The sequence below is a fragment of the Gymnodraco acuticeps genome, unplaced genomic scaffold (assembly GCF_902827175.1).
Source record: "Gymnodraco acuticeps unplaced genomic scaffold, fGymAcu1.1, whole genome shotgun sequence".
NCBI classification, from domain to species: Eukaryota; Metazoa; Chordata; class Actinopteri; order Perciformes; family Bathydraconidae; genus Gymnodraco; species Gymnodraco acuticeps.
Window position 1 is genome coordinate 268,901 of NW_022990284.1, and position 26,613 is coordinate 295,513.

Genomic DNA, 26,613 nt, shown 5'->3' on the forward strand with positions numbered 1-26,613 from the left:
AACCAACGACAACAGCGGTTAGTGGTAAAACCAAAAACGAGATTTAAAGTCGTTTTAAACTTGTGTCTGATGTCACACTGCCTTATGACTTCTCTTCAGGATGTGCTTCCATCTTTAAAATAACTTCATTTTAAGTTACAGTGTACTTTTGATAAAAAACTACTTATGACCATGCAATATTGTGGTGCAGAGGTGACATATTTGTGTTGGTCAGCATCTTCCTTGTTCCCTCGACAGAAAGCCAATGGGATTTTTCCATTGGATTTTGTATCATAGAAAATAATCTCTGTGGTGTTGATACATGATGATACTTACAAGTCTTTTTCAGCAGGATAATCTCTACATATTAACACCGCTTTATGATTTTTCAAATAAAAAGCTAATGTTGGACTATAAAGGAACTACAGCACGGTCACATGACTTCACGTCACCACCGCTAAGCTAAAGGAGGCTAATGTTGGGCTATAAAGGAACTACAGCACGGTCACATGACTTCACGTCACCACCGCTAAGCTAAAGGAGGCTAATATTCGGCTATAAAGGAACTACAGCACGGTCACATCACTTCACGTCACCACCGCTAAGCTAAAGGAGGCTAATGTTGGGCTATAAAGGAACTACAGCACGGTCACATGACTTCACGTCACCACCGCTAAGCTAAAGGTGGCTAATGTTGGGCTATAAAGGAACTACAGCACGGTCACATGACTTCACGTCACCACCGCTAAGCTAAAGGTGGCTAATGTTGGGCTATAAAGGAACTACAGCACGGTCACATGACTTCACGTCACCACCGCTAAGCTAAAGGTGGCTAATGTTGGGCGTGATGACGTTTAGTCGTCTCATTAAGACACTTGTTAGCAACCTCTGTTTTTAAATTCCCCAGTGGGGTATTTACTTGTGCATTTTATAGAACAAAACGTTGAAATCTCTTCAGCTTGTGTTAACCACAGACCTTATCTCAGGCTAACAACCAAAAACACATTCAGAAAACCATTGACTTCAAGACAAGGGAGCAGGAAATGCTAAAATGCCAACCTACATCTTTGTTTTAGTACCTTTTACCTTGCACCAGTCGATCACATTATATAGAGAAACCTCAGGAAATGGTTTTGAGGTCCTTCCTGAGATCCAGGCAGATTTGCAGTAAAATGCTTTCTGGATTCAGGAGAGTATCAGAAGGACACCTGCTGCTGTTTGGAGAGTTGAAACTGACAGGCTTTCAGGTCAACCTGATGGACGAGCGGGCAGGTGTGAGAGAACCGTTGAGTTTTGGGGAACTGGTGTAGCATGGAGGGTTGTCCGATTCAGGAGATCCAATACTGTTGTTGGAGGAGGAGTCATCGAGGGAAGGTTCCTGCAAAACAGGACGACTTCAGACCAACAGAGGTGGGAGGAGTACTCAGATCTTGTACTTGAGTAAAAGTAGAAGTACTCAGGTCTTGTACTTGAGTAAAAGTAGAAGTACTCAGGTCTTGTACTCGAGTAAAAGTAGAAGTACTCAGATCTTGTACGTGAGTAAAAGTAGAAGTACTCAGATCGTGTACTTGAGTAAAAGTAGAAGTACTCAGATCTTGCACTTGAGTAAAAGTAGAAGTACTCAGATCTTGTACTTGAGTAAAAGTAGAAGTACTCAGATCTTGTACTTGAGTAAAAGTAGAAGTACTCAGATCTTGTACTTGAGTAAAGTAGAAGTACACAGATCTTGTACTTGAGTAAAAGTAGAAGTACCAGAGTGTAGGAATACTCTGTTACAGTAAAAGTCCTGCATTCAAAATGTTCCTCAAGTGAAAGTAGAAAAGTATTCTCATCAAAATATAGTGAAAGACAGTAAAAGTAGTCGTTGTGCAGATTGATCCATTTCAGAATAATATATATGATATGTTTTATAATGATTGATCATGAAAGTGTTCTCAAAGCTGGTAAAGGTGCAGCTAGTTTGAATGACTTTGTATACTGCAGGGTAGCTGGTGGATTTACTCCAGGTGGAACTAAAGTCTGATTTAACACTTGATTAGATTTCACATCATTCATGAAGATCTGTGAAGTAACTAAAGGGATTAAATACATGTAGTAAATGTACTTAGTTACTTCCCACCTCTGCTAAGAATTATCTACCAGGTTAATTAAATGCATTTGTACTTTAGATCATAGAGAGGGTTACCTTCTGCTGCAGGACGTAAAGCGACGTCACAGCATTGATTCCATTACGCTCCGTCCTTTTGGGAAGCAAATCATCTGTGGCACAAAGTGGAGGGTCATTCATTAACATTACATTCTAGGTGTTGGGATTAAGCCTCTTTTTGTAGATTATATGATCACTTTATGTAAAAGATGTTTAGTATTACGTCACTATACCTGTGTGAGTGATTCGTAAGCAATCAGAGTAGTCATTGTATCTGTAGACAGGGTTTCCAGCTGGGTGGTGGTGCCTTTGCCTATCAACATGATACCAAAGCATTATGTCATAGTATGATGATTTAAAACACAGTCTTTAGCTTATCATGGCCGTACACAAGCCGAGTAGTTTGCAAATTAAAATCCATTGATTTGAATGTAAACGCAGGAATGGCGCAAACTCAAACACGAGAGCGACTTTTCAAGGAGTGATGGATTCGGAGTTGGTAGTTGTCATGGAACACAAATAACAATGTATTAGCAGTTAGAATGCAGCTTTTATTTTGAAATGTACTTTGAAAGAGATGGCACTTCCTTTGTGGCTATGACCACTTCCTTAAGTTCCAGGAAGTCCTTTTACACATGGGCACTAATGCAATAAGCATGTAATGGGAGCACTCGCTGCAGAATCCCCATCCATCCTTCGTTCTAAACCCAAAACGTGGCATTATCAGTAAGTCAAGTTACTAATTATTATCTTAGCTACAAGTGTTTGATATTATTTGTGGTAATATATTTTTGTAGTAAGTATAATTATTATTTTTGTAAGAACTTGTTGCTGTGTTATAGTGTGTTACATAATGCTGTGTAATGTTGCATCGCATATTTACCTGCAATAACCTGCTCTTGTAAAAAGTACATTTATTCTGTAAATGTTAAGAACATATCATTGTTTTATGTGTACTTATGGAGAAATGTATTTTGTTTCAGTTTCACACTTCTTACCATTAAAATCCCTGCCAAATACAACACCTGCCTGTTCCTTGGAGGAATGATGCTGAGGAGAGTTTAGCTGGCTGTTAAGTTTCAATATCCACACGTTGAAAACGAGAACAGTACAGTAGTAATTACATTTCTGGAAAGGCAGCACGCTGGCAAATATCTAAAACTTCCATACAAATACATCTTTGGTGATTTTATGGAGGGAAGTGTATCCTTTAAGTTCAGGGTTAACGTTATGTTAGATAAAAATCCCACCAGTGTTTCCACTATAGTTATTTTAAGAGCACCCTGAAAACAGAGGAGATCTCGTGGCACGGTTAGCTGGTTTCATTAGCAGAGCTAGCTGCCTCATCGCCTTGGAAAAGTTAGCACAAGATTAGATGCAAAAAAAGCTGCATGTGTATGATCCTTTAAGCTTCTTAGCAACTCTTACTTTTTGTTAGGCGTCCAGCAGGCACATATTGTGACCAGCGTGATGAGGAGGAAGATGCCTCCAGTGGAGAGGATGATGTAGAGCGAACTCCTTCCTGTTAGCATAGGCAACATTACAGGTAACAACATTATACACAGAAAAACAAGGGATCGTGCAAGGCAGGATTTCACAGAACATTACTTGTTGAGTATTGATCAAATATTGGAGTAAGTCTACATTTAAACCTGTAAGAACCTTGACAGACACTTGGACTCAAACGCACGACTAAAAAGAAAGTTTGTTGTTCAAAAGGTCTTTACTTTGGATAAGTATAAAGTTCAAACAAAAATCCCTCCTGAGAGGCAAAATGTAGCAAGGCAAACTACAAACTAAACAAACTTGACTATGATCACAAAGAACAAAATCTCTTGGCGTGACAAGCTGGCTCTCTAAATGGCACAAGACGAACTGGCACAAGACGAAGGGAGACAGGACTATTTATACATGAGGTAAGTGGGAACAGGTGGAAACAATCAGGGGCGGGGCAGACGCTGACGATGGCGGGAAAACACACAAAGGGAGGAAGTAAGGGGACCAGAAATGAGAGACAAGAGGTAAGTACAAAATAAAACAGGAAGTGCAATGACAGGACTGGACAGGTGAACAAAAAGACTTGACTAAACATAAATCTAACCTGGGCTATGAACTAAACGTGAAACAATAACAAGAACCTGATTAACATGACATGAACAATTTAGCAGACATGACGGGATGTTACAAAACCACAGGTAATGTTGGCCACTTTAATTTCTAAAGACTTTGGGATGGATTACCATGAAATAAATCCAGTGGCCTGGGAGTAGATTACTTTGGTGATCCAATGTGTTGAGATTCATATTCCTGATCTTGAATGAAATATTTCAACATCGATTGGGGGGATTGCCATAACATTTGAATTTATAATTAACTGTGATCAGAGCTGGTCGTTATCTGTCTTATTGAGCATTTCCAATACTTTTAGGTATTACCGATTATTGTAAACAAACAAATCTTATTTATGTCCGGTTGTATCGTCCAACTGGTCATGTGACACAACACAAACATACCAGTAAGGTAACGTTGTATTCACTTAAACATGATTGGTATTAAATATAACTTACTGTAGACGGTCAGTTTGATGGGCAGGCTCGTCATGTTGCCTACAGGATTCTCCACCATGCAGATGTAGATATCGTCGTCTGCCATCAAGACTCGCATGATGGTCAGGAACTTCTGATCCGGAGAAAACACGAACCGCGTCATGTTGCTCAGCTGCTTCCCCCCTTTGAACCACCTGTATGCAGTCTTGGTGCCATTATCATGGGAGCAGTTCAGGACCACGTTTTCACTGAGCTCCAGAACCGATGTCGTCTCCATGTGGATGAAGGGCCTGGATATAGACTCTGGATATAGGAGATACAATCATTTCCAACATGTAAACAGACAAAGAAAGAACAGTACTACGAAGCAGGATTTGTGGTTAGCGGGGTCACTTCACGGTTTCCTATGATGCTGGTTCACTTCTGGCCGGGGTGAAGAGCCATCGTAACTTCTTCTCCAGAGCAGGTTATGTTCAAGATAAGAGATCAACTCGAGTTAAAGCTCCGTCTACTGACCAATCAGAGCTCGATGCCCAAAGTTTAAGACTGTGAAGTTACATATCAAGGAAATACAAAGACGGCCTGCAATGAATTACCGACTATGAAACGTTTAAAGAAAATCACTGCAAATCTCGTACAATCTGACTATTATGAGATTTGTGGCAAGCTTACTTAAAAATCCTATAATGATCCACAACATTAACAATAAAGGATTCTATTCTATTCTAACGTTAGTTACCGGAGAAATGCACTCGAAGCCGGACTGAAAAGCCCTGGGTTGACTTACCGAGTTGATGACCAACGTCGTAGGATCAAGTTTGTTAGGGTTAGTTAAGCCAGGTTGAACTGGCTTCAGACAACAGGCCTCTGGTCCCTTTATTGGATTTGATGCACTAAGTTTAGTAACCTTGAGATAGTGAGTGAGAGTCTATAGTAAGACAGAGCCCATGTGGATCAGTCCCAAAAATGCTTATAAGATAAGAGGTACTTTATTGATCCTAAATTGGGACATTATTGCGTTGCAGCAGCATCAAAAACAACAAAACAAAACATTGCACATGAGTAGAAATTAAACATCTCAAAACAGAATTAAAACAGCATTTAAAAGTAGAAAATAAACAATAGACCGTGAAGATAAAAAAATCGATATACTCTTGACTATAAAACACTATTGAAGGACTTTAGACACAATCATAGTGAAGCCAAGTTCCTTGCATCTGTCTTCAAATGTCTCTTAGAAACTTGGTGAAATATTTATTATAGATAATGTCATTAGTTGCTCTTCCCCCCCATAGCATAGATAACTGACTCTCTATTTGAGAAGTACTTTAATAGATGACCCTACTTTGCCACCACTGACATTATTGCTATTTTACCAGCCTGTTAATCGAGACTCTATTTGAATGTCTTTAGTCTCGTTTTATTACCATCCACGGTCAGTGTGATGCTTCCCTCTCCAGTGAACGTATCGTCTGTGATGGAGATCTCCACGTCGTACGTCCCGTTGTCGGAGAGTCGGAGGTTGTGGAGGAGCAGAGTCCCGTTCTCAAACACCAGGATTCGGTCTCGATACTCCGGCCTCAGCGTCCCAATGATGTCGGTTCCTATCGACTGGACCACAGTGATGGACTTCTCCCTCTTCAGCTGCCACTTGATGACGGGCAGATCCAGACTGAAGCTGTTGTAGCAGACGGAGAGAACGGCTTCCCCCCCAACGGTGCCTCTGAGGAGGGTGTTAGGGATGCTCATATTCACCGCCAACACCCCACCTGCAGAAAGACAGAGAAAATAGGTCTGTGTATTAGATGTATCTTTCATGTCTACCCCATATGCAGAGGTGGGAAGCAGCGGAGTAAAATCTCTACTTCTTACATGTTGAACACAAATACCTGTACTTTCTACTTCTTACATGTTGAACTCAAATACCTGTACTTTCTACTTCTTACATGTTGAACTCAAATACCTGTACTTTCTACTTCTCTCATTTTCCAAACAGCTGGTTCCTTTAGTCTGAATGTGTGTTTGGTGGCGTGATCATTATTCTTTAGAGTCATTGCGTGCCTATTGATTTGAACACGATCCGTGTATCCATCATTTCCTGGTCTTCTCTAAAGAAGAGGGACCAATGGAAACGTTGTCATGTTGCCATTGTTCAGCATGGAAACATTCATTAGCTAACAATGACATTATTGTTCTATTAATATAAAGGGAGGTCAGGTACTCTTTAAAATAGCTGCTAGTTATGGGTACTTTTTACTGAAGTACATTTCAAAGTTATTTACTTGAGTAAAGAAGTTTAGTCAGTACTTCTACTTTTACCAGAGTACTTTGAAACACGAGTATCTGTACTTCTACTTGAGGAAAGGATGTGTGTACTTTTGCCATCTCTGCCCAAATGCCATCTACATTTCAACTGCAGAGCAACTTCCTTCAGGATACATGGAGTTCTGTCTTATCTTATCTTAAAGATACCAAGTACAAAAGGTTATGGATTAGGAAAATAAAAGCAGCGTTTTAAGACTCAAGGCAGAGAAAATAGGTTCCTGTGTATTAGATGTGTTTTTAATGTCCACCCTATTGCAACTTTTGTTAAATGACACCATCTATATCTCAGAGCAACTTCCCGCAGGATTGATAAAGTTCTGTCTTAAAGATAACAAGTACAACAAGGTGAAGAATTAGGAGAAGGAAAGGCAGCGCTTTGAGACTCAAGGCAGTCAATAAAACCACATTATAAACAGAACCGACAACATCCCTGAAAAGGCAAGTCCTAATGTCCTCCAACAACTATTACTAAGATGTGTCTGCCTTAAAATCAAGTGCATTATGAAGTTTCAATATGTTCTGTACCTTTTCCATATTCTTCTTGGGATTAGCCCTAGAATGACTCGGTGCAGATGCCACCAACCTGTTTGTAAACTGTAACGAATGGAGGAGGTAAAATAACTTAGCAATTCAGCAACTTTTAGGCCCTAATGATTTCCATTCACGTAACCAATACACAGTAAGACAGTAAGAGTATGATTTCAACATCAGGGTACTCATTTGTTTTCATTTTGCCATACTTATCAGTGTTAATGAACCCATAAAAGCAATTGTTAGTACAGAAATACGTAACTTCAGACCCAGTATTACATTATGCATTGCCACAAAGAAGACACACCACTTATTGCTGGCATTGGACCTAAGTGAAGAACACTGTGTACAGAGGAATAATCCAACTTGAACGTTATTTCCTGGACATACCGCCGTCTATTTCAAGATCTCTATTTAAAGCAACTTCTAAGCCCTCATGATTTCCATATGGGCAACAAGTCCCGCCTTTCACGTTACGTAACCAATGGCAGTCGGGCGGTAAGAGTATGATTTCAACATCAGGGAAGTGTCACGATTCTCATGTAATGTCACGATCTGTCTGCGTTGTGTTTTGTCTTGTCTAGATCTGTCTTTGGTTTTCTGTCTGCGTTGTGTCTTGTCTAGATCTGTCTGTGGTTTTCTGTCTGCGTTGTGTTTTGTCTTTAGATCTGTCTGTGGTTCCCGGTCGTTAGTTTCCCTGGTGTGTCTAATTTACCCGATTGTGTTCACCTGGTGCCCCTGTGTTTTCTCCTCCCTCCTCACCTGTGTCTTGTTTGTATGATTAGTCTTGTGTGTATTTAAGTTCTGGTTTTTCTGTCTGTCTTTGTCGGTTCGTCTTTTGTTGGTGACTGAGTTCACCGGTGAGTGGTCTGGTTTGTCTGTGTTAGTTTCATTATCCTTGAAATAAAGGTTTATCAGAGTTCTCTGCATTTGGGTCCTGCTTTCTTCACTCAACCGTGACAGGAAGTACTTTTTTAGATTTTGCCATACTTATAGATAGATCTTTAATTTTGTCATTGTACAGGTACAACGAAATTACAATAAACTCAAGGTGCCAACACGCAACAACAATACACTATAAAAACAATAAATGGGACTTAAAATAGACATGATAGGGAATATGTACATAAATAAATAATAAATTAAATTGCACGATTCCCCTCATATTGCACGGAAGGCTTATATAATTTAAATATCAAATATATCAGTGTTAATGAACTCATAATAGCAATTCAATGCGTAAATTCAGACACAGTATTACATTATGCATTGCTACACTCATTGGACCTCAGTAAAGTACATTGCGTTCAGTGGAATAATCCAACATGAACGTTATTTCTTGGGGTTACGGTTGCTGTTTGTCTGCTCATTAATCTGCCTGAGTGTTTTCAGCTGTGTGTGTGATTATGCAAATGAGCTGTGTGGTTGCCCCAACATCATTGGCTGTCATCTCCTGGTCCACTTCCGAGGACACTGATTGGAGCACGCCGGGCCCGACGTTCTCCAATCCCTGTGCAAGCCCAGCGCACACCTGCTGGAGAGGACTACAAAGCTGGGGACAATCATCACTCTGGAGGCTCTGCTGAGTGAACAGACGCCTCTCGCATGTTGCTCTTCATTCTGTGGTTAATCTTGTGTGTTTATCTCCGTGGGATATTGTGTGTTAGTAGAGTGTAGAGTAGGTTAGTTAGTGTTTAGAGTATCGTTAGGATTTGTGACTGTTGCCTTTAGTTTAGCTGTGTGTTTTGTGTAGACTCCCTTTGTTAGTTGTACCACTCTTGAAGTGAGGTTTTGTTTAGTTCCGTATTTAGAGTGAGTGTTATTTCTTCGGTATGTACACAGACTCCTTTTTAAGAGTCCTCCCTTAGTTTGGTTATCTGTCAACCTGTGCCCTTTTGGCCCTTTTGTTTGTTTCAGGCTGCCTGCCTGCCATTTTGTTTACCGCTGCTATTACAAATAAATCACTTATAATTATACCAATTCTACTCTGGTCGTGTCGTTTCCCTTTTGTTCCCCTAGCCCAGGGGTGGCCAACCAGTCAGAGGTTAAGAGCCACATTTGTTTCTATGTTACTGCAAAGAGCCACATCAAACACACAGTCACTGATACCGCTTGTTTCAGTTTTTTGTTTTCTGGAGACAAGATTTCAACCACGTCACTGATGCATTTTTGTGGCATTGGGATATATTTTTTTTAAATCCTCTGGAGCAGAGAGAGGAGCTTATTGTTATTGATTAATGCATCAGTGTTTCTTAGGGTCAAAAACACTAAACTCACAACTTGAAATGAAAGCGTTTAGTTTATTTAATAAAAGAGCACATGTTCAATGTGAAAAGTGACAGTAGTTATAGATTATTTGCAATTTGGTGCTATATATATATTTTTTTTTAAAAATGACATATATTTTTTGGGCGAGGGGCTCCGTTGGTGGGGCGCAGCGCCCCTCCAAGACAATGGTAGGCGAAACACTGGATAGTGTTTAATCAACGATAGGTTTCCCCCCCCCCCCCTCAAAGGTGATGATTCACTGCATCGCAGGTATTATTGTGATTGGCTCTTGGGCCACATGAAAATTACCTGACACCACACATACGTGGGGAGATGGGGGAGAGCCGGGACGAAAGTAACACGGGACGAAAATAACGGAGCGATTTTATCCGAGCCCAAACAACTTTGACCGGCCAAATTACGTCAGAATTATCAACATTCAATACTTAACAGACCTACTAAATATCAGGTTTAACTGTCAGGAGTAGTGTTGTCACGATACCAACATTTTGGTTTCGATACCAAGTCAAGAATTGCGATTCCGATTCTTTTTCGATACTTTTCTTAAAAAAAGGGAAACAGTCTTAAATGTAATTATTAGGGCCGGGGCTCGATTAAAAAAATTAATCGAAATTAATCGCATTTTTAATCACATATACATATTTGACCTGAGAACAGTGAGAAGCAATTTTTTTCACATGGATTTTAGTATACCATTAGGCGCATTCACACCGCAGTACTTTTCCCACAAAGGTTCATGAGAATTTAGTTCATGAGAACTCTTTGAACCTGGGGGGAGGATTAGGCAAATGAAGCCGCTGACGTCACTTCTTTCTTCTTCTGCTTTGGGTTTACTGGCAGGCCGCAAACCACTTCACGGCGTATACTGCCGCCCAAAGTCCCCGGCCGGAAGTCCCCGGAGTTGGGGACTGGCTTCAGTAGAAGCTGCTGGGAGTCCCAGCAGCCTTCCGAGTAAATCGCCAGAACGCCGACACCTCCTCATCTCCCATGTTTTATTTTGTGTTGCCATAAATTAGTCTCTCTGCGTTTCTGCGCTGTGCTAATGCTAATAATGCTAATGCGAGGATAATACAATTCACAAAACTTTTTGGGAGTTTTACGGGGCGTGGTTTGCAATCCGCCCAGCCAATCAGAAATATAGCTCTTTTCTCACTAGAGAGCCGTACGAAAGTCCCTGCTCTCTAGCAGCTCTCTGCTCTCTAGCAGGGACTTTCGTGGGGGTAGAAAGGTTCTCATGAACTAATTTTAGTACCGGCTCTTTTTGGTGTGAACGCGATAAAAGAGGCTAACGTCCACGCTAGCTTCCACGCTAGCTGCTATATGTTTTGCATTGAGGTGATACTTGAGGCTTGATGTGCTGCGGTGATATGCGAATTCCTTTTTGCATAATTTGCACACAACCGTGCTCTTATCGACGCTTCCATCCGTCCGTTTTTTAAAACAACATTTCCCACTGTTGTTCACTGTGGTTTGTTGTTGTCTGAAGTCATGAACGTTAGTTGGTGCTCCAGTATAATCGGTACGCCTGAAACTCATCCAGTGAGAAACGTTCCGCGGTGCAAAAATAAGTGCGATTAAAATGCGTTAATTTTTTTTAACGCGTTAATTTTTGTGTAATTAATTAATCTTAATTAACGCGTTAAAGTCCCGGCCCTAGTAATTATTGTGCTTTATTTCACACCAGAACCATAACCATAACACAACCTTTTAAACAATGAGAACAATAAATAAAATAAATGACAAGAATTCGTATTAAATACAATTAATAAATGTCTTACAGACAGGCCTCATGGTGTCCGTAGGCTTGCCCTCACTGTCAGAGATATAGCTAAAATACATCAAAATGTCGCTTCTGGCGTCTTTTTTGTCAACAAGCCGAGGCGCAGCGGCAGTTGCACTCCCACTTGCAGCCATGCTTCTCGTTTTCTCACATGCTCTGGCAGCTAGCGCGTGCATGAGAGAGGGGAGGGACTTAGAGCGTGCTTGAGAGGGGCGGGACTGCAGGCACGGCTGCAGTGCAGGGATTGGAAGCAGAGCGTTGAACACACGGCTCTTATTAAAACGGCGCTTTCTCACCGGAGTACTTTTCCCCGTCATTCTTAAAGTACCGATAGGCCTACTAATGAAACGGAGGAATCGTAACGTTTTTAACGGCAGGGTATCGCGGTATACCTTTCAAGTATCGGTACACCGTGCAACACTAGTCAGGAGTCAGTGTCTCTCCTCCAAACTCACACATATACAATTCGATATGAACTGAAGAGCCGCATGAAACTAGGCAAAGAGCCGCATGCGGCTCGAGAGCCGCGGGTTGGCCACCCCTGCCCTAGCCAATTGGGAACGTAACACTTGGACATCCCACTGTGTATTCACAGATCTCTACGAATAATCGTTTTTGCACACAGGCAAACTGTGAAAGCTGATCATTATTCGATGTGGGCACTGTCGTGTCAAATTATTATATAATAATTCAAAACATACTCTGATTGCGTTTTAGTCTGCTAATATGTATTTTTAGTCTTGTATGTGTTGAACAGAGACGTTTGTTAAGGGTTTACATTTCAGGAGGGCAAAGGAAGTAGAAGGTGGATTTAAAAATGGTTAAAGGACTGGGAGGTTTAATGGTTTCATGATGGGGATGTTTAGACGATGCCTAAGAGACTTGATGGGGCCATTTGGCTTTTCTCTCTACTATATAGTTTGACTGTGAGCTGTGTTCTGGGTGCACAACTTCTCTCTCTGAGGATGAAGTAGATTAGATTACTTGATTGTCATTACATAATGCAGACAGTGTACCGAAATGAAGAGGGTCTAACCAGAGTGAAAACAGTCAGTTATATACACATCTATCAGCAGTCTGTACACAATAAATGCACTATGCAAATATACAAGTAAAGGTATATAGATGTAAAATGTATAAATACAAATATATACACTGAGGCGAGAGTAGGCGAGTTTTTCCTACATTTGGGATCGACTTCACTTTCTTTATTACTTTATTAAATATAACTAAAGACAAACTTTGTCCCTGAATCATTGATCAGTTTCTCTTCAGAGCTTCCTCCGCAGGCACCACGCCCCGTCTCCTCTGGATACTGAGCAGCTTCGCGTGTCACCAGCTGTCATTCCTCGGGATGGGCCAACAACGGGGGGGATTGTCTGCAGATCTCCTTCTTGCCAGTTCATGAAAACAACACTGGGTGCAATCCAGATGCAATGCTAGCGCTGCAGAAACAGAGCAGCTCAGTGATGACACACATCCACAGCTGGGAATAAACCAAACCACTTTCTGGAGAAACAATATTGTATTACCGCACGAGGCTGTACAAGCTCCCACACAGTCTAATGCCACCCAAGTCACCAGCAACAAATAACACCTTTGTGATCGTTCTGCAGAGTCTTCACTTCCACGGACATTACATAATGTTACTTATAACACAAGAGGAAATATTCAGATCCTCTGCTTCGCTTAGAAGCAAAAAGTAGACAAAGTATTAAACAGAAGAATGCAGAAAAAACACCCAATAAACGAAAAATGTTCAGAATAAGTTAGAAAAATATTCAAATGTTCGGCTATATTATTCTTGTATAAACGCTTGTCTAGTAAACACCAGGTTTTATAAACACTTTTTAGTTTTTCTATGCATAAATATCTGTCATTGAAGTCACTCAAGCTGTCAGAAATACTATAGCAGACAGCCCTATATTTAACCCTTATTTTCATCTCACCCCTGCAAAACATTGCAGAAATCCCCCAAAACATCTGGTAATACATTTTTTGAAAGCGTGTACATGTTTCATTTATATTTCATTTGAATATACAACTATAAAAACAGTACCTGCATGTCTTACAATGTGAAATGCTGTTGTTTACTTCTATACTCTACTGGGAGGACCCTCTGGTTGTTTCATAAACCCTCAAAATCAAACCTGCACTTTGTATTTTCTTTATTCCCTTAAACTGACACCATCACTTATCAGCTGTAACTTCTTTGCTGCATCATAAACACTGTCTTTCAGATGCAATGCATAGACAAGCGACTGTAAAGTGGAAGTAGCTGTTGCATACCTGAGTTGTAGGAACTGAGACCCAGGAGCAATACAATCCAGGGGATGGTTAGAGTTGTTGCAGCAGCCTCCGTCTTCATCTTGCTCTCGGTCTTGTGTTGCTGTCAGCGCAGCAGCAGGATCTGAGACTGACGGAGAACACAGGCCTTCTTTCAGCCTCCATCAGAACATGCTGTTCTCAGCGGGAACAAACGTCTGTGTGTGGACGTTTGTTTAGACAGCTCCATGTTTCTAATGTTACAACAACTCATATGTTTCCAATTCTATTGCAATGTAAATACTGCTATATTTTTTATGTTATTATAGTTTTCTTTAAATAGTTTTCTATCTGTGTTTTCAATTCTTGTTTTCCTTTTATGTCTGCACCACGACATCAAGTCAAACTCCTCGTACTGTACGTGTCAACCTGGTGATAAACCTGATTCTGATGTTAATACACACAACGAAAACACTGTTGGCGTCAACAACAATTGGGTTGAAAAAACACGACACATGTGATTTTTTTAATTGAAATGAAAGGGATTGTAATTATTTTTGCACACTTTTACAGTAATGTTGTAAAACATTACTGTAAATGTACACAATACATTTCACAGCGTATCTGAAGTCAATTTATTCCTTGATCGTCTGAAATAGATAAATCCAATGTGTATCTCCCAAAATAACAACCATTTAGAATAAAAAAGTCAACATACTAAATAGGCCAAATGCTGAAACCATGAATTAGGATATATCAAATATAAATAACGTTTTATTTTATTGTATAAAGGGATATGTATATGTTGTTTTAGAAGTATGTTGGTCTAATGCAGTGTATTCAAATGTATTTTTCATATTGTACATTGTATTGTATATATAGTTATCTTTCTACTGTTGATATGAATACATTTACTGTTTTATTTTTCAATTGTATTATATTTTAAACTCATTTTGCAATGCCTTGTGAACATGCTGCTGTATATAATATAATTATTGATGTATTAAAGTGTTCTCAAAGCTGACTTTGTATACTGCAGGGTAGCTTGTGAATTTACTCCAGGTGGAACTAAAGTCTGATTCAACACTTGATTATATTTCATATCATTCATCCACATCTGTAAAGTAACTAAAGGTATTAAATACATGTAGTGGAGTCAAAGTACGCCATGTACCTCTGAACTGTATGGAGTAGAAGTACACAGTAGCATCAAATGGAAATACTCAAGTAAAGAACAAATCCCTATAGTACAGTACTTGAGTAAACCTACTTAATTACTTCCCTCCTCTGATTATATGACATTAAAACATTTGAACCTAGTGATTTAAAGTCATAAAATGTGTGCCTGTGACTTTAAGAAGACTTCATCACAGACAACCAATCAGGGAAGACGCAGAGTTGCTTAGTAACAGACGTAAACAGACAGTGTTCTTTCCTTGTTGCTATGCAGCTCGGGTGCAGATGTTGTGTTTGACTCGCAGCTTCAGTGAGTTGTAGTAGTGGTTGTTGCTGTTGTTGCTGTTGTTGTTGTTGTGTTGTTATCTGCTCCTGGTTGACTCTCCTCTCATGGCGGAGATAAAGCCCTGTGAGCCCTCGGTGCTCTACAACCTGCTGAACAGGAGCGGCGCGAGGCTGGCGGAGATCAACTACCTCTGTCTGATCGGTAAGAGACAGAGATGGAGAAGTACACACACATCCTTACATATACCCGTGTTTAAAAATACTCTCGTAGAAGTAGAAGTACTGACTAAACTTCTTTACTCAAGTGAAAGTAAAGAGGCTTTGAAGTGTCCTTCAGTAAAAAGTACCCATAACTAGCAGCTGCTTTAAAGAGTACCTGACCTCCCTTTATATTAATAGAACAATAATGTCATTGTTAGCTAATGAATGTTTCCATGCTGAACAACGGCAACATGACAACGTTTCCATTGGTCCCTCTTCTTTAGAGAAGACCAGGAAATGATGGATACACGGATCGTGTTCAAATCAATAGGCACGCAATGACTCTAAAGAATAATGATCACGCATCAAACACACATTCAGACTAAAGGAACCAGCTGTTTGGAAAATGAGAGAAGTAGAAAGTACAGGTATTTGAGTTCAACATGTAAGAAGTAGAAAGTACAGGTATTTGAGTTCAACATGTAAGAAGTAGAAAGTACAGGTATTTGGGTTCAACATGTAAGAAGTAGAAAGTACAGGTATTTGGGTTCAACATGTAAGAAGTAGAAAGTACAGGTATTTGAGTTCAACATGTAAGAAGTAGAAAGTACAGGTATTTGAGTTCAACATGTAAGAAGTAGAAAGTACAGGTATTGGGTTCAACATGTAAGAAGTAGAAAGTACAGGTATTTGAGTCAAATGTAAGAAGTGAAAGTACAGGTATTTGAGTTCAACATGTAAGAAGTAGAAAGTACAGGTATTTGAGTTCAACATGTAAGAAGTAGAAAGTACAGGTATTTGAGTTCAACATGTAAGAAGTAGAAAGTACAGGTATTTGAGTTCAACATGTAAGAAGTAGAAAGTACAGGTATTTGGTTCAACATGTAAGAAGTAGAAAGTACAGGTATTTGAGTTCAACATGTAAGAAGTAGAAAGTACAGGTATTTGAGTTCAACATGTAAGAAGTAGAAAGTACAGGTATTTGTGTTCAACATGTAAGAAGTAGAAAGTACAGGTATTTGTGTTCAACATGTAAGAAGTAGAAAGTACAGGTATTTGTGTTCAACATGTAAGAAGTAGAAAGTACAGGTATTTGAGTTCAACATGTAAGAAGTAGAAAGTACAGGTATTTGTGTTGAAACTGTAAGAAGTAGAAAGTACAGGTATTTGAGTTGAAACTGTAAGAAGTAGAAAGTACAGGTATTTGTGTTCAACATGTAAGAAGTAGAAAGTACAGGTATTTGTGTTGAAACTGTAAGAAGTAGAAAGTACAGGTATTTGTGTTCAACATGTAAGAAGTAGAAAGTACAGGTATTTGTGTTCAACATGTAAGAAGTAGAAAGTACAGGTATTTGTGTTCAACATGTAAGAAGTAGAAAGTACAGGTATTTGTGTTCAACATGTAAGAAGTAGAAAGTACAGGTATTTGTGTTCAACATGTAAGAAGTAGAAAGTACAGGTATTTGAGTTCAACATGTAAGAAGTAGAAAGTACAGGTATTTGAGTTCAACATGTAAGAAGTAGAAAGTACAGGTATTTGTGTTCAACATGTGAGAAGTAGAAAGTACAGGTATTTGTGTTCAACATGTAAGAAGTAGAAAGTACAGGTATTTGAGTTCAACATGTAAGAAGTAGAAAGTACAGGTATTTGTGTTCAACATGTGAGAAGTAGAAAGTACATTTACCCAAGTACTGTACTTTTAAGGTACTTGTACTTCACTTGAGTATTTCTATTTTATGCTACTTCGTACTTTCTACTACATTTCAGGTAAATTACGTACTTTTGACTCCACTACATTTGTTAAACAGCTTTAGCTAAATTAACTAAGTGCATCTCTAAAGATGTAACTAGTGGACTAACTCTTAAGGTATGTCACGGTCTGTCTGTGTATTTTCTCTGTTCATCTCCTGTCTGCTTCCTGTGTGTGTGTGTGTGTGTGTGTGTGTGTGTGTGTGTGTATGCCCAAGTTATCTCATAATAATGCTTCAAATGTTCGTTAGCTCTTTTAATATGTAATATGAGCTTAATAAAATACAGAAGACAGGCCTCTGTACATAGTGTTGTTCTATTGGTGTCCTAAGGGAAGTATTGGTGACCACAATGTGAGTTGGGTTTCGTTCTTTGGCTGTCGCTCACTTCTTTATGTCTCTTTCTAGATGCTCGTGAAACCCAAGACTACAGAACAAGTCACATCATAACAGCCAAGACTGTCAAAACGGTACGGAGGTCATGTGGTAAACTTATGCTGGCACGATGGACGTAATGACCAGGCTTTTTAGACAGCAGGAAGTAAGACGCGTTAAGATTGTGCAGCACTTTAAATGAGATTCTAATGTTAAGAGATACAAACGTGTTGTATTCCTGATTAGAGGGGAAAGTGTTGTTTATTGATTGCACATGTTGATGCTTTTGTCTTATCCTTCAGCCCATCTCTGATCTCATGTTGTTAGGTAAATGATTCTTGATACTTGAATATTAAGAAATCACATCTATAGGGTTTACAAACCGTGTTGCAGCTCATTCCTTAAAACAGAATAAGAGAAGAAGTACTTTGTTGATCCCAATTTCAGACATTCTTTACGGAAAGAAGCCTCAGATTGCTTATATGGAATATGAAGGCGATATTTCAAGCTGGTTATGTTGATGAGTTAAGTAGCTGCGGGCCAACACAACATGGACCACGGGCCGCAGCTTGGAAACCCCTGATACAAAAACAAACAATTCAGCCTCTTACTTATTTGACTTTCTAGGGTTGTTTTGTTGAAATAATCTATATTATATGATCTTGAGTTGTAAGCCAAGTTTCATCCTTTAGTTTATTTAAGGAGACCTTTGTGCCATGAATGTGCACATGTCTGTTTGCAGCTAATATTGAGCATAGGATCGTGTAACATTGAAAAAGGTCCAAAGGTATAGTGCTGTGTAAACTGAAGGGAAGTGAAACCAGTGAGATTCTGTTATTCTTTAGACACATATTCTCTTGGCGGACTTGACGCAAGTATTCTGGCTCTTATAATGTTGTACAAAAATATAATAATGTCTTCAATCAGCAGTGTGTCTGTTTCTATGTTGTTATGTCTTGAGTGTCTAACGTTTCGGATCCATGACAGTTTGGTTTCGTGTTAAATATCTGACTTCCTGTGTGTGCAGGATTCAGAAGGCGTGTTCCTGCTGCCCGAGGCTCTGGAGGTGGACAGCATGCAGCACGTGGTCGTCTACGACAGCAACACCAGCTCCATACAGGAACACAGTAAGGAACTAAACAGGACTAGGGTCTGCTAAATAGAAGCCCCCCCCCCCCTCACTTCTGTGGTAGCATTAGGCAGTGCTCCCGTTATGCTCCTCAGCCAGAAATATGTTCAGGACAATACAATGTGCATCGAGCCGGTCAATATTGCAAAATGAACCCCGGGGTTGAATCACCATGTGTTTCATTTAATAATAATCACCGTCTTGATGTCCATTATCCCGCCCAGATGATTGGTCACATAATACTGGTTTTCAATTATTAGATTGACCTTATAATGAGTAAGGAATCAGAGAACATTCTTTAATCAAAAGAAAATCAATGATATCTTTAAAAACTACAACTCCTATTATATCAGCTTTGTAGTGTAAACGACACCATATTTGTAGTTTATTTTTGGAAGGCAACGAGGTGTTGTGAAGAGGGGTTTAAAGCATATCTACCGATTAGATCAAATATGAAAGTCAGCCCAATTACTATTGATACTGCAAGGAGACGTATTGTGTGAAGAGAAGTCAAAGATGTTGTATCTCAACAAATGTTCATATTCTCCACACAAAGTTCTGTAATCGTGAACAAGTCAAAAAGACTATATAGGACATTATTAGATTGTTGATATTGTTGCATGAAGCAGCTTTAATGATGTTTATGTTTATCTCATGTTGTTGTTTATCTGCAGGTCGAGCGCTGCTCTGCGCTCGAGTTCTCTCTGAAGTCTCTCTCTCTCCGGTGCTCGTGGTGATCGGAGGCTTTCAGAGGTTCTCCGCTCTGTACACCTACCTGAGGACGGAGAAAATCATGTACACCATCACAGTGAGACACACACACACACACACACACACACACACACACACACACACACACACACACACACACACACACACACACACACACACACACACACACACACACACACACAAACACAAACGTATGTACACTCACACACAAACACACTCATACACGCACACAAACACATACAAACACATACACACACGTACACACACCTACACTCACACGTAAACACACACACACACACACACACACACACACACACACACACGTTAGTGGTTTCAGTAACCAAGGCTTAAAGACGTCCTATTCTTTTTTGTTGAGTCCTCATTTCCCTGTAGTGTGTTCTATAGGGTTTAGTGCATGTAAAGGTCTGCAAAGGCTAACATCCCTGTTTTTCCTCCAGAGGTATGTAAGACTCGCACTCCTATTGGCTAGCGCTCCAATGCATTGTACGTGATAGGCTAAGGGGCGGGACATCTCTAAGTGGTTGACAAATCACAACAGAGCCGGCCAGCTAACCAATCAGAGCAGACTGGGCTCTGGTTTCTGGGTATTTTTAATCTTCAAGCCCATTTAATTCCAAAATATAGTTCAACGTTACTTTTTGCACAATATGTGGCTTTAGAAGAGACTGAAAGTACTTCTTCCTATAGCAGGACGTGCATCCGCTCCTGTGAACCTGTGTGTTTCTGCCTGGTCTCAGGAGCTGGAGAGTCTGAAGCAGTATCCGGTGGAGATCCTCTCAGGACTCCTGTACCTCGGAGACGAGAAGCAGAGCGCCGACTGCAGCCTCCTCAGAGAGATGAAGATCAGCCTCATCATCCTCCTCTCTCAGCAGTGAGACACGTCGTTACAGGACACTCTCTGAGGGTTTCATCTGCTCTGCATTAATACGAGTTTGTTTCTATATCTAGATCCATGAAGGGGAATCAGACCATCGTTAACTTCCGGGTGGACGACTCGGTGAAATCTGACTTATACTCCATCTTTGAAAGAATCTGTGATCTGATTGGTAAGTCTTTACTTTGAATTCATCAGAAACCCTCCCGCCATCCCAATGTATTTAACTTCAGGACTACATTGTGGGACCTTGAATCTCTGACTTCATTAAAAACCATGCTTTGATTTTCCCGTTCACTGATCTATAAGTATTGATCTCTCTCTGCTGTCTTCAGCCTCGACCATCGACTCGGGCTCTCGGGTTCTGATCGCTTCTCCTCGAGGTCGAAGTCGCTGCAGCGCCGTCACCATCGCCTTCCTCATGAAGCACCGAAAACACACACTGCAGGTGAGTGAGTGTGTGTGTGTGTGTGTGTGTGTGTGTGTGTGTGGATCTTGAGTAAAAGTAGAAGTACTCAGATATTGTACTTGAGTAAAAGTAGAAGTACTCAGATATTGTACTTGAGTAAAAGTAGAAGTACTCAGATCTTGTACTTGAGTAAAAGTAGAAGTACTCAGATATTGTACTTGAGTAAAAGTAGAAGTACTCAGATATTGTACTTGAGTAAAAGTAGAAGTACTCAGATCTTGTACTTGAGAATACAATACTTTAAATACTTTAAAAAGTGGAAAAGTGAATTAACAATTACAAATGTAAAAATGTAATATCAATCTATATTAAATATTATATCAATTATAACAAATACAAACAAAACAATATAAGATATTATGGACAATTAAAATAAAAAGTCAAAAATACAAAAGGACCCCATAGTGCTGTGGTTGTGATGTGTTCAGGAGGCCTGGAGCTTGGTGCTCGGATGTAAACCCGACATGAGGCCGAACGCTGGGTTCCTGCAGCAGCTGGAGGCCTGGGAGCTGCACCTCATGGGGAGGAGAGAGACCGACACCTCACTGCTGTAAATAAACCAAGGATACAACAACAATGATTTCATGCTATTTTCAACATTGTACAAGCGAGAAATTAGAGTTATAGAGGATGCGTGGGGGTGATTCTTAAACTACAGTAAGATAATAATACTTGTGTTTTGTGTAATATTTATTAAAGTAAATTATCTGAGAATTAAAAAGAGCCTTTTAGTGGAAGTTAGGATTTAAAATGAAATAAAAAAACTGCAGAAACTGAATCTCAGCTTTAAAGGTCCTGTGTCACGGCCATTTCTACATTACATTACATTTAGCTGACGCTTTTATCCAAAGCGACTTACAATAAGTACATTCGACCAGGAAGACACAACCTTGAAGAAAACAGAATCATAAAGTACATCAGGTTTCATAGAGCCAAACATTTCAAGTGCTACTCAACTGGCTTTAGGTAAGCTTTATTAGTATAAAAGTGCTTTGTTAATAGTTATATCGCTCGAAGTGGAGTCGAAAGAGATGAGTTTTCAGTCTGCGCCGGAAGATGTGTAAGCTATCTGCCGTCCTGATGTCAATGGGGAGCTCATTCCACCATCTTGGAGCCAGGACAGCAAACCCACGTGTTTTTGCTGATGGGAACTTGGGTCCCCCTCGCAGCGAGGGCGCAGCGAGTCGTTTGGCTGATGCAGAGCGTAGTGCACGTGCTGGGGTGTACGGTTTAACCATGTCCTGGATGTAGGAAGGGCCAGATCCATTCGCAGCACGGTAAGCAAGTACCAGTGTCTTGAAGTGGATTCTAGCAGTTACCGGAAGCCAGTGAAGGGAGCGGAGGAGCGGAGTGGTGTGGGAGAATTTAGGAAGGTTGAAGACCAGACGAGCCGCTGCATTCTGGATGAGCTGCAGAGGTCGGATGGCAAATGCAGGTAGACCAGCCAGGAGGGAGTTGCAGTAGTCTAGGCGTGAGATGACGAGAGCCTGGACCAGAACCTGAGTCGCTTTCTGGGTCAGCTGGGGACGTATCTTCCTGATGTTGTAAAGCGTGTATCTGCAGCAACGGGTTGTAGCAGCGATGTTTGCAGTGAAGGACAGGTTGTTATCTAGGGTCACACCCAGATTCCTTGCAGTCTGAGTCGGGGAAACAACTGAGGTGCCGATGTTGATTGTTAGGTCAAGAGTCGGACAATCTTTTCCCGGGAGGAAGAGCAGCTCAGTCTTGTCAAGGTTGAGCTTGAGGTGATGATCAGACATCCACTGAGAGATGTCAGCTAGACAAGCAGAGATGCGTGCGACGACCTGGGTCTCTGAGCGGGGAAAGGACAGAATTAATTGGGTGTCATCAGCGTAGCAGTGGTAAGAAAAACCATGCGGGCTAATGACTGATCTGAGCGAGTTTGTGTACAGGGAGAAGAGGAGGGGACCAAGAACAGAGCCCTGAGGGACCCCTGTAGTTACACCTAAACATCAGCAGGAGAGGACTCTTTAAAGTAAAAAACTGCAGAAACTGAATCTCAGCTTTAAAGGTCCCGTGTCACGGCCATCTCTACTGATCATAGTTCCATTGTTGAGGTCGACTAGAATAGATTTAAATTGTTCAATGTTCCAAACTCACAGTGGTTTCTCACAGCATCTCTGTAAAGTGTGTGTATTCACTCTCTGTCCTACACGGCTTGTTGGAGCTCCTGCCCCCCCCCCCCCCCCCCCCTTCCCTGTGAGCCCAGTGTGCTCTGATCGGTCGGGACGTTGCGAGGAGCGGACAGGTTTCCGGGTCGGCGATACAGGAGAACAAGCGAAACTCATCCTGAGCACACAAACACTCACAGCCGAAGTAAAAACAATAAGTGTGGCTTGATATTGAGTAAGAAAAGGTTTATAACGCTGTGAGAATGGGTCTGCGGAGAGCATTCCTCCGCCATCCCAACAGCGTTCAGGGAGCTCTATGCAAGTCAATGGGACTCCCTGTTAGTTAGCCAAGGGATCCTGGTGTGTGAGGGGCTCCAAGGATTAGTCCATTTGGGCCAATCCGGTCATTTGCTGTTGATCTGGGTGTTCACACGTCACAGAACCCAGGAAGCAAGCCATGGAAAACTGAAGCTACTGTAACTCCAGCTTCTATGAGTATAGGTGTAGCCCTCTAAGGCTATCGCTATTGGGTAATGTGCTGCGCACCCTTAGAGGGTGAAGCCATATACAAAATAGAATGAGAAATGTCCAACGAGGCGTTCTGGGGCAGCACAGACAGGTCTTCTCTGTGTTAGAGTTTTACTCGCTACAGGGTGCACTTTGAGGGTCTGTGACTCTGCAGACCGTTTACATGCAGAAGCTACAGAACACAAGGGGACGGGTAGGGATGAAATGAGAAAGGGCCAGGGAAGTGTATTTTAAAGAGGAAGTTTAAAGGTCCTAGCTGCTGATTGGCTGAATGGTGACATCTGATTGGACCAACCAGTTGCAGTCAAGCACGCAGACGTGGAGTAAAGTGCGTCATCGTTAGCTGTGAGGAAACCGGATGTTTATACGTGGCTTTTAAGAAAATAAAAGCACAAACCTGGGCCCTTTCTCATTTCTCTAACTCCCCTCCTCGACTCCTATCCTCCATACTTAGTCCCACCCACAGGAGATGCGAGCGGAGGAGTCGAGGAGGGGAGCCGAGGAGAGAGGAGGGGAAGCAGCAGGCGGTTAGAGAAAAGAGAACTCCTCTCCTCTGAGCGGTCATTTTAAAGAGACGTCCATTAATGATGACAGGAGGCACAGCAGCCCTCTGTCTGATGGACAGATGTGTTCATGACCACTTATATATTTACTTTGAATTCATTCACAGTGCGGTGTAATGAGACAATAACAGGCTACAGGTGCAGACACACACACAACACACACACACACACACACACACACACACACACACACACACACACACACACACACACACACACACACACACACACACACACACACACACACACACACACACACACCACACACACACACACACACACACACACACACACACACACACACCACACACACACACCACACACACACACACACCACACACACACACACACACACACACACACACACACACACACACACACACACACACACACACACATGTATATATTTATATAAATATATACAATTTCAGAATCAAACAGAGCACTCTCATAATAACGTAACACTATCAGAGACTGGAAATATCGATCCTCGGTCCTCGAAGTGCATTTAGAGAAATGAGATGTCCTTCAACATGGCGCGCTGAAATTCATTTCCGGGTCACTACCGGAGGACCGAGGAGTCGAGGAGTCGAGGAGGGGGATTTGATGAAATGAGAAAGGGCCATTGTAATCCTTCAAATGTTTTGAGAATGGGCTGTAAAGTAAAACTGTTGATGTAATTCATGCCCTTTAACGTCATCCAGTTCAATTACAACAATACACACAGAGGATATCAAATACATATAAATATGGATTTATTTAGTTAAAGTGATATTCTCAGGAGGCCTTAGTTAAAATTATCTTTGACTGTCAACATGTATATATTGTTATGCTTTGTTTTAACCGTAGACTATACTGTTTGCTGCTGTTACGGAAAACTCAGCATTCGAGCTAAATATGGGGCTTCCTTATATTCTTAATTGTCTGAATAGCAAAACAAATAATATATAAATGTATATAGCTCTATATTAGGGATTTAAAGGTGCAACCAGGAAACGACCCCAGTAAGCCAGCTCACACTGTCCGCTCCTCCTCAAGCCTCAAAGGGCGGAGCAGCGAGCCCCGCAACGTCCCGCCAACACGGCACCCAGACCCCACGCAGCATTCTCATCTGTTTGTCATTACTGGTGTCATTTCCTGGCTGTTAACAAACGCCACTGTAACAAATAATCACTGATGTTCCGCTGTAACGGTGGTGGACTCATCAGAACAGAGTGAGCGAGCTGACCAATCAGCACAGGGAGGGGGGGGGGGGGGGGTCAGGAGCTCCAACAAGGCGTGTAGGACAGAGTGAATATGAGAAACCAGGGCCGGCCCTAGACTTTTGGGGGCCCTAAGCGAGCTTTGGCTTGGGGGGCCCCCTCACTCTAGCGCGTTCTCACTACACACAACACAGAACCAACTTTTGTCTTATGATGTTAGTGTAAGCACACATATTGTATAATAAGCATGTAAACACAGTGGACCTAACCTCTCGGGGTCCTCACCTCCTCTAAGGGGGTCCTCCGGGAAGATTTTTTTTTAAATATTGAAGTTAAAAGCATCAATCTGGTGCACTTTGAGAGCAACATTAAGAGATCTATGGATACATCTCTCAACACCCAGATGAAACAGAACTGTAAACAGATTTTTCTTTATGGATATTTTACAAATCACTCCCCTTTTAAACTGTATTCTTGTTTTGTCATTTAGTATTTCATAACTGTTTTTCATTTATTCTCTCTGGCTGTCCATCTCATAATGTTCACAATAATTATAATTTCATGCAAAAATCTGTCACAAAAAGAGGTTGCACATTTAAATGCAGGTGTTGTTATGGCAACGTCAGTGGCCAAACAGCCACATGTACTGCTGCAAATAAGTTCAAACATGCTGTCGACACGTAAAGCAGTGGCAACTATGCCACCGTTTCAGCTGACTTTTTCTCAGAAATACTGTCACATAACATCCATATATGTCAGTGCAAGGTTGATGCTTAGCTAAGCTAACTATGAAACACTTTAACTGACAGGACTCCGGATCAACTGTGTACTGTAAGGTAGCTTCTAGCTTCATGTCGAACAGTAAGTCAACATTTCCCAGAGAGCTTTCTTTTAAATCACCAGGTAACGCTAAAAAACATTACATTTAGATTGTATGACAAATTGTTTATTTAATATATCTGGCTAGCTATAGCTACTTGCTAACGGTTTAGCTTACCCCGCGATTCAAAGTAACGTCAACGTAGCTGTAATTTATGCTTTGCTTACATGTTCGCATAACTTGGAAGTTTACCGACATTTACATACCTTGTTCACCTGGCTCAAGTGGTGGCTCTGGGGTTGTTGTGTGAGAAAACGTTTTCTTATGTCCATCTTCAAAAACTCCGACTGACAGTTTAGTTTAAACATTGTCACAGCTCACAGGATAGGTACCTGTCAGCCAATGAGACGGATGTTTATTTCCATGCAACTCTCTGGTTGGTCTGGTGTCTTGCCTCAGTTGCATTCACCGAACACGGGAAATTACAATCCTGCCG

General features: G+C 41.0%; 2 protein-coding genes across 2 annotated transcripts; one reads left to right on the forward strand and one right to left on the reverse strand.

The window, feature by feature from the left end:
- Positions 1 to 796: 796 nt before the first annotated feature.
- Positions 797 to 13,982, reverse strand: LOC117549699 (hepatocyte cell adhesion molecule-like). Its single transcript, XM_034221784.1, has 7 exons — positions 13,886 to 13,982; positions 6,099 to 6,440; positions 4,693 to 4,974; positions 3,554 to 3,647; positions 2,359 to 2,438; positions 2,165 to 2,238; positions 797 to 1,357 (listed from the first exon to the last, which is right to left on the reverse strand). Exons 1-7 carry the CDS (start codon positions 13,962 to 13,964, stop codon positions 1,223 to 1,225), a joined length of 1,086 nt encoding a protein of 361 aa, XP_034077675.1. The 5' UTR covers positions 13,965 to 13,982; the 3' UTR covers positions 797 to 1,222.
- A 1,325-nt stretch (positions 13,983 to 15,307) lies between these two features.
- styxl1 (serine/threonine/tyrosine interacting-like 1) lies at positions 15,308 to 21,484 on the forward strand. The gene is made up of 8 exons (XM_034221788.1): positions 15,308 to 15,524; positions 17,681 to 17,742; positions 18,675 to 18,774; positions 19,451 to 19,584; positions 20,267 to 20,400; positions 20,478 to 20,575; positions 20,739 to 20,851; positions 21,301 to 21,484. The coding sequence occupies exons 1-8, from the start codon at positions 15,428 to 15,430 to the stop codon at positions 21,424 to 21,426; spliced, it is 864 nt and encodes a 287-aa protein (XP_034077679.1). The 5' UTR covers positions 15,308 to 15,427; the 3' UTR covers positions 21,427 to 21,484.
- Positions 21,485 to 26,613: the final 5,129 nt, after the last annotated feature.

Coding starts and splice junctions, on each gene's coding strand:
- LOC117549699 (XM_034221784.1), bottom strand. CDS start 13,964: ATGAAGACGGAGGCTGCTGCAACAACTCTAACCATCCCCTGGATTGTA. Junction 2,239..2,358: donor CTTACGAATCACTCACACAG/GTATAGTGACGT, acceptor TTTGTGCCACAG/ATGATTTGCTTCCCAAAAGG. Junction 1,358..2,164: donor TTTACGTCCTGCAGCAGAAG/GTAACCCTCTCT, acceptor CCTGTTTTGCAG/GAACCTTCCCTCGATGACTC.
- styxl1 (XM_034221788.1), top strand. CDS start 15,428: ATGGCGGAGATAAAGCCCTGTGAGCCCTCGGTGCTCTACAACCTGCTG. Junction 17,743..18,674: donor CAGCCAAGACTGTCAAAACG/GTACGGAGGTCA, acceptor CTGTGTGTGCAG/GATTCAGAAGGCGTGTTCCT. Junction 20,576..20,738: donor AAGAATCTGTGATCTGATTG/GTAAGTCTTTAC, acceptor TGCTGTCTTCAG/CCTCGACCATCGACTCGGGC.